Consider the following 14,387-nt stretch of genomic DNA (forward strand, 5'->3'; position numbering starts at 1 on the left):
GGAGAGGGAGTGTATACTCAAATCTATATCTCATAGGTATTTCAAAATAGAATAGAATAGTAAAAGGGTAATTGTTAATTTTTTTAGAGAGTTTGATACTTAAAATTAATACTGTGATTTACTTAATATTGGTTAACTTATAACAATATAGATTAAAGGCCTTTCCAGATTTAAAATTTGTATTATTCACACATAATTGTGAAATTATAGGCTATCAGGTCACAAAAGGCTCTAATCAAAGTATCGAAAGAGAAGGTAGGGAGCGTTTATAACAGAAGTACACAGATAGCCCATGCATGCATTAATGTGTTTTATTTTTCCTTCTGGAACAGCCTAACTGAGTTTTAGCCAGTTATTTCTAAAATCCTTGTTAATGGATATCCAAGTTTGGTTTTCACTGATATAGAAGAATTCAGCAATGCTCTGAAGACTTTGACTTGGAGATGTTGCATTGTATATTTAAAATGTGAATCTCTTAAATCACCATCATTAAAAACAACAGTCTGCCAGGTGTGGTGGCGCACGTCTTTAATCCCAGCACTTGGGAGACAGAGGTTGAAGGATCACTGTGAGTTCAAAGCCAGCCTGAGACTACCTAGTGAATTCCAGGTCAGCCTGGATTTGAGCAAGACCCTACCTCAAAAACAACAAACAAACAAAAACAACAACAACAACAAAAAAAGAAGAGCCTGTTAGAGCTTTAGTTTATGCTTGTGCAAGTAAACATTTCTCTTTTGTGTTTAGGCTAAATCTGAAACAGGATCTAGTATGTCTGAAATACTGCTGTGAGTATGAAATACTTGAGACTATTTTTGATGAATTTTCTCTTAGCTGTATGAAATAATTTTAGTTATTCTCTTGTGAAGAAGTATGTCTGAGAAGCTGTTTGCACCTCTGCCACTGTCAGACTTGTAGCATTTCAGTGAGAAAAACAGCAGCACCAGCAAGTGCACAGTAAGTGAGTGTGTGAGGAGCCCAGACAATGCCTAAAAGATGTGATGGTGCTTTGAAACTAAAAGAATACTCTTTGTTAGGATTTTTGCATTCTGTCTTTGTCATTGTGTTGCATTGTATTTATCATGATTTGAATAATTTTCCTGTTATATCAGTTTGAATTATGCTCATTTGCTTCTTCAGAGCTTAATTTATGTAATATCTCTTACGATTTCCTTTCAGCTGTCATGGGTTCTATTTTTGACTTTCATATTTTTAACATTCAACCTTATTAGAGCCAGCTTAAGCAAATATATGTCATCTATTTTAGCCAGTAGTTTTCTCTGGAGAATAATGTTTGCCTTAAAACCTACACAGATTAAAACTTGAAAATAGCATACCAGCTTTAAACATATCAGTACTAATCATATTTCTTCAAATATAAAATTTCAAATGAGTTTCTGTAGCCTTGAAACGATCTCTTACTTTCCAGTTTGGAACTCTCACAGCTCTTGGGAAAAGCTGTGGAGAGAATATTTTTCTCTTCCCTCTTCTATCTTCTCTCTCTCTTTTTCTACTCTGTTCCCCTTCCCTTTTTTCTTCTCCCCTCCCTTCTTTGAGAGCAGATCTAGTCTAGTCTGGCTGGAATTCAAAATCCTCCTACCTCAGCCTCCCAACTGCTGGGGTTACAGGCACGTGCCACTCACCATGCCATATTCTTCCTGTTTTAAAAAAGAACTTGTTCTCCTATTCCAAAATAAAAAGCTATATAGTATAGAAAATCTTTACAATACAAGTAGGCAAAACTAAGAAAATTAAAATTATCTATAATTCCAACTTGCACAGATAGCCATTATTAATCTGTTAATATTTTTGTCTACAGTCGTCCAGTTTTTAATAGTTTTGCTTGTTTAAAAAGTACATTTATAATATGCAGAATATTTTATTATGCCTGCTGTCCTTCATTTTGTAGCATATCTTGAAACTATCTCCCTGCTGTCAATAATTCTGTAACCTTCTGGTGGTTCTCACATTCAAAAAATGGTTTTGAAATATTTCATCTATTTATTTATTTATTTATTTATTTATTTATTTATTTATTTATTTATGTGTATGGGCATACCAGCGCCTCTTGCTACTGCACATGAACACCAGACACTGCATCACTTTTTGGTCTGTCTTTTGTCAGTGGCTGGGGAATTGAACCCTGGCTGGCAGGCTTTATAAGCCGGCACCTTTAACCACTGAGCCATCTTTTCAGCCCTCACTTTGAATGTTTGTCCTAGACTTTGGTGGTACTTTTTTCTTTTGCTTGGTAGAGAAGGTAGCAGAAAGCTCGGTTTTTCTTTAAGATTAAAACAACTTTATAGGTGACTCCAGCCTTGCTCCTTTCTGCCTGCCTTTGCAGGGTGGGTAACATTCATGGTTACGATTACGTTTTACCTCAGCAAATCTCACAGGAGCTCCAAAGAATTCTCAAGAGTAAGCTTATACCATATGTCCAGCTAGTATTAGTTGCTCATAAAAATCTTCTATTAGAGAGCTTACATTTAAATAATAGCTGCTGGGTTTTCTATGCAGAAAAAGACTCCATATCACATGTGATGAGCATGCACACTTATACCATCTAAACCAAATTGTCAAACTAGAAAGATAGTTTAACGGTTAAGGCACTTGCCTGCAAAGCCTAAGGACCCCTGCTCAACTCCCCAAATCGCACATAAACCAGATGCATGAGTTGATGCTTGTATAAGGTCATGCATGCACACAAGTTGGCACATGTGTCTGTTGTTCAGTTGCAATGGCTGGAGGTCCTGGCATTTCAGTTCTCTTTTGCTCTTTCTATCGCTCGCTCTCTCTCTCATTAAGAAAAAAAAAAAAAAAACTCAAATCATCATGCAGACCTGAGACATAATCCTAGCACTCAGGAGAGAATTTCTGCTCTTTAATTGTTTCAGGTGGACAGTGTTGAAAAAGGAGACAATTAACTTACAAGAAAACCCTTCAAAATGATGGCACCTAATCATGTACCCTTTTCCAGTCAGACAAATTAAATTCTTTCCCCACACATATCTCTAAATTACAATCCTGTACAGGGAAATTATTGAATCTAACCTTAGGCATTGACCATCCTTTAGCTTACATTTAAGCAACATATCTCTTAAGAATTAATTTTGGAACTGACTTCATTTCTTTTGAAGAAATGAGCCTCATGCTGAATCAATTTTTCAAGTGTGTTTGCAAATGAGCCAGGGTGACTTCTCATAGCAGATGTGTCTCCATTAGTAAAATATACATTGTATGGTTTTCATAATTACAGCATCACATTTTCTCCAGTAAAACTGCCAGTAGGGAGAGGAAAGTTTTTGAGTCCTTTTTTTTTTTAAATAAATTAAAGACTGCTACAGCAGTGACTATTTTAGGACTTGGAAAACACTTGAAAATGCTTGTTAGTTAGTTAATGAAAGAATTTAGTTTAATTATAGGAAATAAAATGAGTACCTTTCATTGAGGTTCCTTAAAGATTTTTTTTCAAGCCAAATAATATAGGAAGCAAGAAAGCCACTTCAGGAAGAAGATAACCAGAAAGAATGTCTGGAAATCCTTTTTCTTGGCCTTTTTTTTTTTTTTTTTCATAATTGGATCCTCAGAAAACAATTTGGATTAATTTTGTTTCCAGTCATCAAAGCACTGCTGACTATGTATATACTACCAACAGAAACAGTCCAAAGGTCCTTTCAAGTAACTTCTTAGCTAGTCCACTAAGGATATACTATATAAAGTACTAATGTTTAATCCCAACTATATATGTTGATATCTAAATACTGTAATTAGAAAACATTTAGGGGCTGGAGTGATAGCCTAATGGTTAACATACTTGCCTGCGAAGCTTAAGAACCCAGGTTCTATTCCCCAATACACATGTAAACCAGTTGTGCAAAGTGGCACATGTGCCTGGAGTTTGTTTGCAGTGGCTAGAGACCCTGCCATGCCCACTCCTTTTTCTCTCTATCTGCCTCTTTCTCTCCCTCAAATAAACATATAAATAAAATATTTAATTAAAAAAAAACAGGGCTGGAGAGATGGCTTAAACAGTTAAGGCACTTGCCTGCAAAGCCAAAGGATCCAGGATCAATTCCCCAGGACCCACATAAGCCAGACGCACAAGGTGGTGCATGTGTCTTGAATTTGTTGCAGTGGCTGGAGTCTTTGGCACACCCATTTGCTCTCTTTATCTGCTTCTTTTTTCCTCTCTGTCTCTCTCTCTCCCCCTCTCATCAATAAACAAATAAAAACATTTTAGGTACTTCTGTCCCTTCCCCAGCTTGAAAGAAGACAAAATAATTTAAAATCAAACCCCAACCCTTACTATGGTTTTGTGCATAATCAAATGTTTTCTTGAAAGAATGATTTCTTTGGAATTTTTAAAGTTATTTTCTTCCAGCAGTAAACTACTTTCTTTGTTACAGTTCTCAAATGACAAATATGAAGACGGAACTCTCATTTAACATCCAGGCTCTTGCAGTTTGGGCAAATATATGTTTTGCAAGAAAGTGAGTAATACTTTTTCTGCTATTTTTCCCATGTCATGGCTTAAGTTTATATTTTAAAAATATCATTGTAGGACTCCTAATCATTTCTATTAAGGTAAATTTGTATTATTTTCTTAATCTCATTTTATGATTATAAACAAGTGATTTAAAAAATTGATTAGATTAGTATAGTTGAACGTCACTTACTATCTTAGTCCTTGGGTGTGATCCTTTACTCTGTACATAGTTATTATTATTGATATACAAAAGACACATATATATACAACCATATGAATTCCTCCCGTAGTGAATGAAAGCTTTATTGCTGGGCATACTGGTACATACCTATAATCTTAGCATCCTGAGGGAGGATGACTGCTGTGAGTTTGAGGTTAGCCTGTCCTGCATAGTAAGGCTTTATCAGAAAAACAAAACAACTTTTTAAAAATCCTTAAAAATTTAGCACTGTGGTCCTCTATTAAGTGTTTTATTTATATACCTTCTAGTCTGTTAACTGTATTTGTTTGTAAATACAGATATATCTAGTTTATCTAGTTCTATTTAACACTTATCAACATTTTCACATACAAAAAAAATACTTGAGTGGGTGTGTTGGTACACTCCTTTAATCCCAGCACTCAGGATGCAGAAGTTGTAGGATTGCTGTGAGTTCAAGGCCACCCCAAGACTACAAAGTAAATTTCAGGTCAGCCTGGGCTTCAGCAAGATCCTACCTCAAAAAACAAACAAAAATAAAACCCAATTACTTAGATGTCTGTAATTATCTATATAATACTTTTCATCTTTATAGGATAATTTATTTACTTATTTATTATGGTTCTAAGGATTGTACCCAGGTCCTTGTGCATGCATGGCAAGTGCTCTGCCACTGAGCTGAGCTATATTCCAAATGTACATGCAAAATTAAATATTCTCCTATTTAAAGATCATTAAATTGCTTCTACTTTTTCCTGTAATAGGTACTTATATTAAAGCACTTTCATGGATTAACATTTATTTTCATTTCTGGTTATTGCTTAAAGATTTATGTCTGAATGTCAAATAACCAAGTCAGTGATTTATTTTTAAGGCTCTTGATAGAGGTATTATCTCATTAACTCTTCTCAAGGATTAGACTAACATATTTTGTTATACTACTGAATTCTTACCAATGTTGAGATTTGTCATTTTCAACCTTTATGATTTTGAATATTATAATATGTTTTTATTTTACATATGCTCAATTACTCCTCATATTTAACAAGATTACTAGTTTGTGTTTTTTTTCTGTGAATTACAACTTTATATCTGTTGCTATATTGTTCCAGCTTCTATCATGTACCACATGTAATTCATGTCATCATTATGTTTTGGACTTAACTATTCCAGCTTAGATTTTTAAAACTTAGATCTTCATAAAAAGAGAGTTTTGTAGGTACAAATATTTTTTTCCCTACACCTTACACTGTGTAACATCTTTATTTATCTTTATATTTATAAATAATTATAAATATTTATAAATAATTCAAGACTTGTTTTATTATTTTTTGTAGGGACAGACAGCATCAATCATTAGTGTGGCTTTTCACTGGGATGGTTTGCATCTATTCGGTGTTCTTTGCTTGGAGGGCAAATTTAGATATTTCAAAGCCACTTTTTATGGGTGTGGTAAGTTTTATTGAGATATATCTTTTGAACAGTAAATTTGTAAATAGTGCCCAAACTTGTCTTTCATAAACTTTGTCAAAGAACGAATTAGCAGGAATAGTAAAAGTTATGTAGATACATTTATGAATGACAAGTTAAGTTATTGAGTCATTAAGGCTAGAGCAGAAGGATCAGGAATTCAAGGTTAACCTCAACTATATAATGAGTTCAAAGCCAGCCTGGGCTTCACAAGACACTGTCTCAAAACAAAATGAACAAATGTAATGTTTTGTGTACAGAATAGTTAAATAGAAAAATAAATGTTCTAAGAATTAATTGAATTAGTCATTTCTTGTGCATGTGTGTGTGTGTGTGTGTGTGTGTGTGTGTGTGTGTGTGTTTGCAAATATAGGAACAACTTCATTTCACCTGGAATTACTTAGCCAAAGAAGGGTGTGCGTGGGGAGATGACTCAGTGGTCCAAGGTGCTTCTTGCAAAGCCTGCAGCCTGGCCTTAATTCCCCAGCACACACATAAAGCCCATGAAAAGTGGCATGTGCATCTGTGACATCAATTCACGTATGATAGTAGGAATGCAGAGCCAGGAGGCTCTGAAGCTTGAGGACTAGACATTTATTTGCAGTGGCAAGAAACCCTGTTTCAAAGAAAGTGGAGCACAGACACCTGGAAGCTGTCCTGTGACCTTCACATGCACATAGTGGCACATACACATATGAGACACACACAAATCAGTCAGTATAGGCTGGGGAACTAGCTCATGGTTGAAGGTGTTTTCTTACAAAGCCTGCCTGCCCCATTTCAGTTTCCCAGTACTCATGTAAAGCCAGGTGCACAAAATGGTACATGTGTTTGTACTTTGTTTTCTGTGGACAAGAGTTGCTGGCATGCCTATGCTGTCTTTTTTTCTCTCATAAATAAATAAAAATGTTTTTAAAACATAAATAAATGAATGAATAATAGAAGGAATCTAAGTTTAAGTGGGGTGGGATAGTGTAAACTCTTACCAGCATATCGCCTCACCTGTCTTAGGCTTGGCCTGTGGAAAAGATACAGCATTTCTGTTTTTGCTGGCACTTATCTTGGAGATTAGACTGTTTCTTCTCTTTTTTCTTCTTCCTCCTCCTTGATTAGAATATTTCTTCTCCTCCTCCTCCCATTTCTTCTTCCTCCAGACATAGTTTCTCTATGTACCCTTAGGCTGGCCCTGAATTCACCATCTTCCTGTCTCAGCCTCCTGGGGTTGGGATTATAGATATGAGCCACTATACCTGCCTCTGTGTCTTCTCCTTAGAGTAGAAACTTTGTAGATAGCTCTGATTTAAAAGCTGAAACCATGTGATCTTTTTGTGCACAGTTCACAAAGCTTAATAATAAGACTCAATGTGATGATCTGAGTTGTTGATCAGTAAGAAACAAGATAAGCCCAAATAGACCAGTGTGAGGATCACCTTTGTTACTAATAATGCTGAGATTGGAGAAAGTGAATAAGGGGCCCTGCTGTGCTCCTTCCCGAGTGGACAGATCATGCCTCCAGTCATAAACAAGGCTGCACCCTCCCCAACCCCTCCCACCAGGATCTCAAGGACAGAGTCCCCACCAGTGCTTCCTGTGCATGGTTCACTTCCAAGAGAAACAGAGAGGAACAGGGAGGGCTGTGCAGACCCAAACCCAGATGCCAGTTTTCCATCTGATCTTTGCCTGCCATCCTATAGAAAAGAAGGAAGGGAGGGGACAGAGAAGTGGAGCTTCTCTGAGGAAAGCAAAAGTGTTTTTCCAACATGTCCACCTACATATGCTGGAGTCTGAGATGATGCCTATAGTTCTGAGATGAATAGTAGGCCCGCAAAGAGAGTTGCACGTGCCAAGGGGCATCTGAAAAGTGGAAATCAGAGCTGGGTTGGGGAAGTCAGTATATTTTCATACTGCACCCTGTTGACCTTGTAAATTTATCAGCATGTCTTTCCCAGGTGGAGCGATTCTGGATACAGAGCAATGCCGTGGTGGCCGTCCTCGCCGGCGTTGGTCTGGCTGCCCTTGCGTCGTCAGCTAACCGTGTACTGACCAGCAGTGGGATTCGGTTTCTGGAGTGGCTTTCAGCAACACTTTTTGTAGTTTACCAAATATATTCCAATTACAGGTAACATTTTTTTTTTTTTAATATTTTTTGTTCAATTTTTATTTATTTATTTGAGAGCGACAGACACAGAGAGAAAGATAGAGGGAGAGAGAGAGAATGGGCGCGCCAGGGCTTCCAGCCTCTGCAAACGAACTCCAGACGCGTGCGCCCCTTTGTGCATCTGGCTAACGTGGGACCTGGGGAACCGAGCCTCAAACCAGGGTCCTTAGGCTTCACAGGCAAGCGCTTAACTGCTAAGCCATCTCTCCAGCCCAGGTAACATATTTTTTAATAAAAAAGTAGTACTAATGCCAGAGACATTTGGCTATTTAGATGCTGGGAATTAATTATTTAACTTCTACTGAAGTCCAAGATCTGAAATGAGACAGCTTGGTATATGAGTGGTCTGTTGTTTTTTTTTTTTTAATTTTTATTTACTTATTTATTTGAGAGTGACAGACACAGAGAGAAGGACAGATTGAGGGAGAGAGAGAGAATGGGCACGCCAGGGCTTCCAGCCTCTGCAAACGAACTACAGATGCGTGCGCCCCCTTGTGCATCTGGCTAACGTGGGACCTGGGGAACCGAGCCTCGAACCGGGGTCCTTAGGCTTCACAGGCAAGCGTTTAACCGCTAAGCCATCTCTCCAGCCCGAGTGGTCTGGTTTTTAAGATTGGAGGTTGTTAAGCTTCCTGCACCAGAATTTCAGGGTGTGTTTCAGGTAATTGCAAACAAACATCAGGCTGTGCATGTGGACTTCTTATATATTTTTCTCTATAGAACCACAGAAATATGTTGCAGAATATGGGCATAGGTAAAAATTCCATGATGTAAAATACCAATTGCACAGAGAATAAAGAGATTTGAGGTTTTCTGTGTGCCCTAAATAATTCACTTTTGCTCCAATTGAGTAATGCCTGGCCCTTTGCAGTTAAGCTTACAGTAGAGAAGTATTATTTGAAAATTCTAAAAGTTAACTCTCATATACTATTAGTAGTATGTGTCTTTTTCAGAATCTTCCTGATTATAATAAAAATCTCAGTGTACCGTAAAAGTTGTCCAAGTCTTAAGTGATAATTCCTTTGTGTCTAGAAGTATCAAGTGTGTTTTACCAAAGCAGAATAGAGTCTGGGCGATGTGTTAACAGTGCCATTTGACTGGTATCAAATAAAAGACTCAATTTCCTCTTTCTATTTACTTTTTCAAAATTAATCTCATAGGTTATCATATAAATTGATGGGTTTCATCATGGCATCTTCATGCACATGTGTCATAGTACTTTATTCTCATTACTTTCCCTCCACCATTGCTTCCCCCTGTGGTTCTACTCTTCCATCTGGTTCCCTTGAAAAATAAAAAATTAAAACAAAAAACAGGTTGATGTAACCGTGTGGGTTTATTTCTGGATCCTCCATCCTATTCCGTTGGACTGCATGTCGTTTTTGTTACCACGGATCTGTAATGTAACTTGAGATCAGGTATTATGAGACTTCTAGCCTGCCTTTTACTGCTAAGGATTGCTCTAGCTTTTCAGGGCCTTTTACACTTTTGTATGAATTTCTGAAGTTGTGAAGAATGTTATTGGGATTTTAATGGAGATTGTATTGAATAGTTTGCTTTTGGTGACCTTCATTTTCATATTAGTTCTGCCTATATGAGCATGGAAGATCTTTCCATCTTCTAATATCTCCTTTAGTTTCTTTCTTCAGTGTCTTTAAATTTTCCTAGTAGACTCTCCACCTTCTTGATTAGGTTTATTCTTAGGTTTTATGTTTTATTTTTAAAACACTTGTAAATTGGTTTTTGTCTCACTGATTTGTTATTATATAGAAAACCTCCTGGGTTTTGGTGTTGATTTTTGTATCCTGCTGGTTTGCCGAAAGGTTTTATTAAGTCCTAGAGGGTTTTTTTTGCTAGAGTTTTAAAGGTCTTTTAAGTGTAGTGTCATGCTGTCTGCAAATAGGAATTATTTGTCTTCTTTCCTGTTTGTATCCCTTTTATTTCTCTCTCTTGTCACAGTGTTCTAGCTAAGATTTTGTTTGTTTGTTTGTTTGTTTTTTGTTTTTGTTTTTTGAGGTAGGGTCTCACTCTGATCCAGGCTGACCTGGAATTAACTCTGTAGTCTCAGGTTGGCCTTGAACTCATGGCGATCCTCCTACCTCTGCCTCCCGAGTGCTGGGATTAAAGGCGTGTGCCACCACACCTGGCTTCTAGCTAAGATTTTAAGCACTATATTGAACCAGAGTGGAAAGGGAAGGCACCCTTTTCTAGTTCCAAATTTTAAAGGAAATGTTTAGTTTTTCCATAGTTAGTATAATGTTAATGATAGGTTTGTCATATATAATACTTATTGTATTGAGGTATGTCTCTTGTATTCCTAATTTCTTCAGAACTTTATTAAGGGATGTTAAACTTTGTTAAAGGCTGTGAGATGAGGTGACCATGTAGTTTCTGTCTATGTCAGTTACACTTACTGATGTGCATATATTGAACTAATCTTGCATCCCTGGAATGACTCCATATTGGTTGTGGTATATGATCTTAATGCATTCTTGAATTTGTTTTGCCAGAACCTTGTTGCGAATTTTTGCATGTATTAGGAAATTTAGTTTATATATTTCCTTGTTGCGTTATTATCCAGTTTAAATATCAGGCAATGCTGGCTTCATAGAAGAAGAATATGGAGGGCTGGAGAGATGGCTTAGTGGTTAAGCGCTTACCTGTGAAGCCTAAGGACCTCGGTTCGAGGCTCCATTCCCCAGGACCCACGTTTGCCAGATGCACAAGGGGGTGCATGCATCTGGAGTTTGTTTGCAGTGACTGGAGGCCCTGGCGTGCCCGTTCTGTCTCTCTCTCTCTCTCTGCCTTTCTCCGTCTGTCGCTCTCAAATAAATAAATAAAAATAAACAAAAAAAAAATTTTTTAAAGAATAATATGGTAATGCTCTTTCCCTTTTAACTATTTAAAAATCTCTTTATGTAGCATTTGTGACCAAAGGGCCAACACTGTAATTGATAAGTTTGCCAAGAATATTCTGGACTCGATGCCTAGTGGTGCAATCATATTACTTCGAGGAGACTTGCCAGGAAATTCTCTGCGTTACATGCATTACTGCGAGGGATTGAGGCCAGATATTTCATTAGTGGATCAGGAAGTAAGTACATGAAAAATACACTTAGTATGTAGCAGTCATTTAAAGCACCTTTTAAAATAAAATTCTCTTTAGCCATACTTGGTAGTACACACCTGAAATCCCAGTGGCTTAAAGGCTGAAGCCAGAGGAACATTTGAGTCCAAGAGTTTAAACACAGTCTGGGAAACATAGTGAGACCTCATCTCAATAAATAAAAAATGCTCTGTAAAAAAACAGTGGTTGTATATAGCATACCTAGTCATTCCTTTTTGTAGATTTTGTTTTGGGAAGGTAGATTTTTTGAGACAGTGTTTTAACTATATGGATGAGGTTAGTCTGGAAGCCATGGTCCTCCTGCCTCTGCCTTCTGAGTGCTGGGATTACAAGTGTGTGCTCTTGCAGATCATATACTTGATAAGCACTGTGTACTGATGTGACGGACATGTGCAGATGGACTTGAGCTTTAGTCTCATTGCTGACAAGAGGTGGTTTGCTGAAAAGATGCTGTTGAGCTGCCATTTTAAACAGTGTTTGAGATAGTGGCTGGCATAGTTGAAAACTGTAGATTTCAAAGAGCATTAAACCGAAACTCATCTTCATTCTGTCATTTCCTGGATCAGTGACAGGGAGGAGCTAATGATTGTTCCTTTGAGAGCTCCCATTCCTCATGAAATGGAAGGATGCTTTTGAATGCATGAAACACAATGTCCACTTAAGAGTAGCTTCAATTATGGACTTCTTATCTCACATAAGAAGCCAGGAGATAGATTTTAGGATTGATCATACAAGCAGCTCAATAATGTCAGTGGTCTAGAATACATTTTCTGCAGCTTTTCTTGACTTTTTCCCTTATAGTCACAAAGATGGAAGCCTAGTTACAAACATCACATGCTTCTTGCCTTGCTGAAATGCCTCTGTTATTGGGAGTAACACGTTATCAGATGCCCCATGCAGACTTCAACAGCACTACTCCTACAGTACCAGCAAAGGCACAGGGTAGAGCGCACACTGCCGCCCTGAGCTCCCTGGTCAAAGTCAGGCCTGTGCTAATGAAAGGGAGGTAGTAGCTGTTGAAAGAGTGATCAGCAGTATCTGGTAGAATCACTCCCACATGGTAAGGTCATTATGAAAGTTAACCGAGGAATATTAAGTTTATAACATACAGAGTTTGCTTACTTCAAGTATCTCCAAAGACTGGAGTTAGAGTTAGTAAAATCTAAGTCAGGTTTTTTTTTGTTTTGTTTTGTTTTGTTTTTAGTTTAGCAATGCACACTTAGATTAAAATTAATTTGTCAGGCTGGAGAGATGGCTTAGCGGTTAAACACTTGCCTGTGAATCCTAAGGACCCCGGTTCAAGGCTTGATTCCCCAGGACCCACGTTAGCCAGATGCACAAGGGACGCCACGTCTGGAGTTCGTTTGCACTGGCTGGAGGCCCTGGTGCGCCCATTCTCTTTCTCTCTCGCTTGCTCTCTATCTGCCTCTTTCTCTCTGTCAATCTCAAGTAAATAATAAAAAAATTTAAAAAAAAACAAATTGTTTAAAATTAATTTGTCATTTGCTAGTTAAACAACGGATACAGGATGAATAAACATGAACATAGTTGCTCAGTGATAGTGTCCAAACATCAATGGCTTCCAAGTGTAAATAAGAGTCTTTCCAATGAAATTACAAAATTAAGAAAAGTGATTTTTCTCTAGTATTTTACTTTGTCCAAAAAGACATGTAAGACCAGGCCATAGTGGTACTTGAGAGGCAGGGCCAGGAAGATGGAGAGTTTAAAGTCAGCCTAGGCTGCATAGCCAGACCATGTCTCAATGTCAGGCATATAAGGGTATGTAATTCATTGAGGTATACTAATACATTCAGATAACTCAGCCCAACGAGATTTTAGCTCTGAGGCCTAAGTTATTATGTGATTGAGCTTCTCTAGGGTAGAGATTATATCCTATCATTATCAGTGAGGAGAATCATTTGTTTCATTTTTAGATGGATTAAAAAGACTAGAGTAATGATACACTTCTGTATTTTATCTAGGGTATATCTAGTCTGGCCATCAAAAAAATTTCAACCTCAGCAAAAAATAATTTGAGCACTGTGAAGTGCCAGTCAATGTGCTATGTGCACAGAGATGAAAAGATACCATCTCTTCCCTCTGGGAGCTCACAGGCTAGTGAGGAGTAGGCCTAGAGCTGTAAAGGAGGTAGGTACCAAGGGGTAGAGAAGTGGTTCATGCTGGCTGGGGAGCCTGGAGAGGGCCTCTGCGGGCACTACTTTCCCTGTGCTGAAAGCTGAATACACATTCTCTAGGTGTAAGAATGGGGAGTTGATAAATGCATGGAGGTAAAATGAAAAGGGGTATCAATATCATGGTGATAGCCATCTCTTAAGACAGCATCCAAGGATTATGCCATTCTTAAAAGAATAGCCAGTGCCAGATGATTTCTCAGTTGTGCTTGAATGTATTTCTTTCAAATATTTGATGTGCCTTCTCGTTTTTCATAGTCATTGACAAACTTGACTCTTTTTAACAAATGCACTGAAAGTATGGCTTCCTGTATGATTTTTTTTTTTTTTTTTTTTGTGGCAGATGATGACTTATGGATGGTATTTACCCAAGATAGCAAGGCATTTACCAGGAGTGCACTTTCCTGGGGACCAGTGGAACCCTGTGGAAGGAGTATTACCCAGTGGAATGGTCACATTTAATCTTTATCGCTTTCTTGAAATAAATAAACAGTAAGCATTCTTTTCATATAATAGCTTTTCTAAAATCTTAAGCTTTTCTAAAATTATTTCTGTAGCAGCTGTGCCTCATCCAAAAGACCAATTTTCTACCCCTATTTCCCTGTCACCAGCGAGATTATCTTTGTAATTAAATTGAATATCTATGCATAAATGAGGCCAGGCAGAAATAAATGTTATTGTTCTGGGTAGAGGAAAAATAAAGACAGATTAGCAAAGGCAGCAAATAAGATCTTAGCACAATTCTGAGAAACGGGAGA

The 14,387-nt window shown here is 37.6% G+C and overlaps 1 protein-coding gene across 3 annotated transcripts in view; it reads left to right on the plus strand.

Annotated features, from left to right (window-relative positions):
- Tmem260 (transmembrane protein 260) overlaps window positions 1-14,387 on the plus strand; it is a 65,652-nt gene that overhangs the window by 34,685 nt on the left and 16,580 nt on the right. For all 3 annotated transcript variants that reach the window (XM_045154333.1, XM_045154335.1, XM_004649214.2), the window contains 6 exons: window positions 745-785; window positions 4,404-4,487; window positions 6,020-6,134; window positions 8,102-8,271; window positions 11,233-11,404; window positions 13,973-14,121. In XM_045154333.1, coding sequence (XP_045010268.1) covers window positions 745-785; window positions 4,404-4,487; window positions 6,020-6,134; window positions 8,102-8,271; window positions 11,233-11,404; window positions 13,973-14,121 — 731 coding nt within the window. The remainder of the gene's footprint in view (window positions 1-744; window positions 786-4,403; window positions 4,488-6,019; window positions 6,135-8,101; window positions 8,272-11,232; window positions 11,405-13,972; window positions 14,122-14,387) is intronic.

This window comes from Jaculus jaculus, chromosome 7, assembly GCF_020740685.1.
Source record: "Jaculus jaculus isolate mJacJac1 chromosome 7, mJacJac1.mat.Y.cur, whole genome shotgun sequence".
NCBI lineage: Eukaryota > Metazoa > Chordata > Mammalia > Rodentia > Dipodidae > Jaculus > Jaculus jaculus.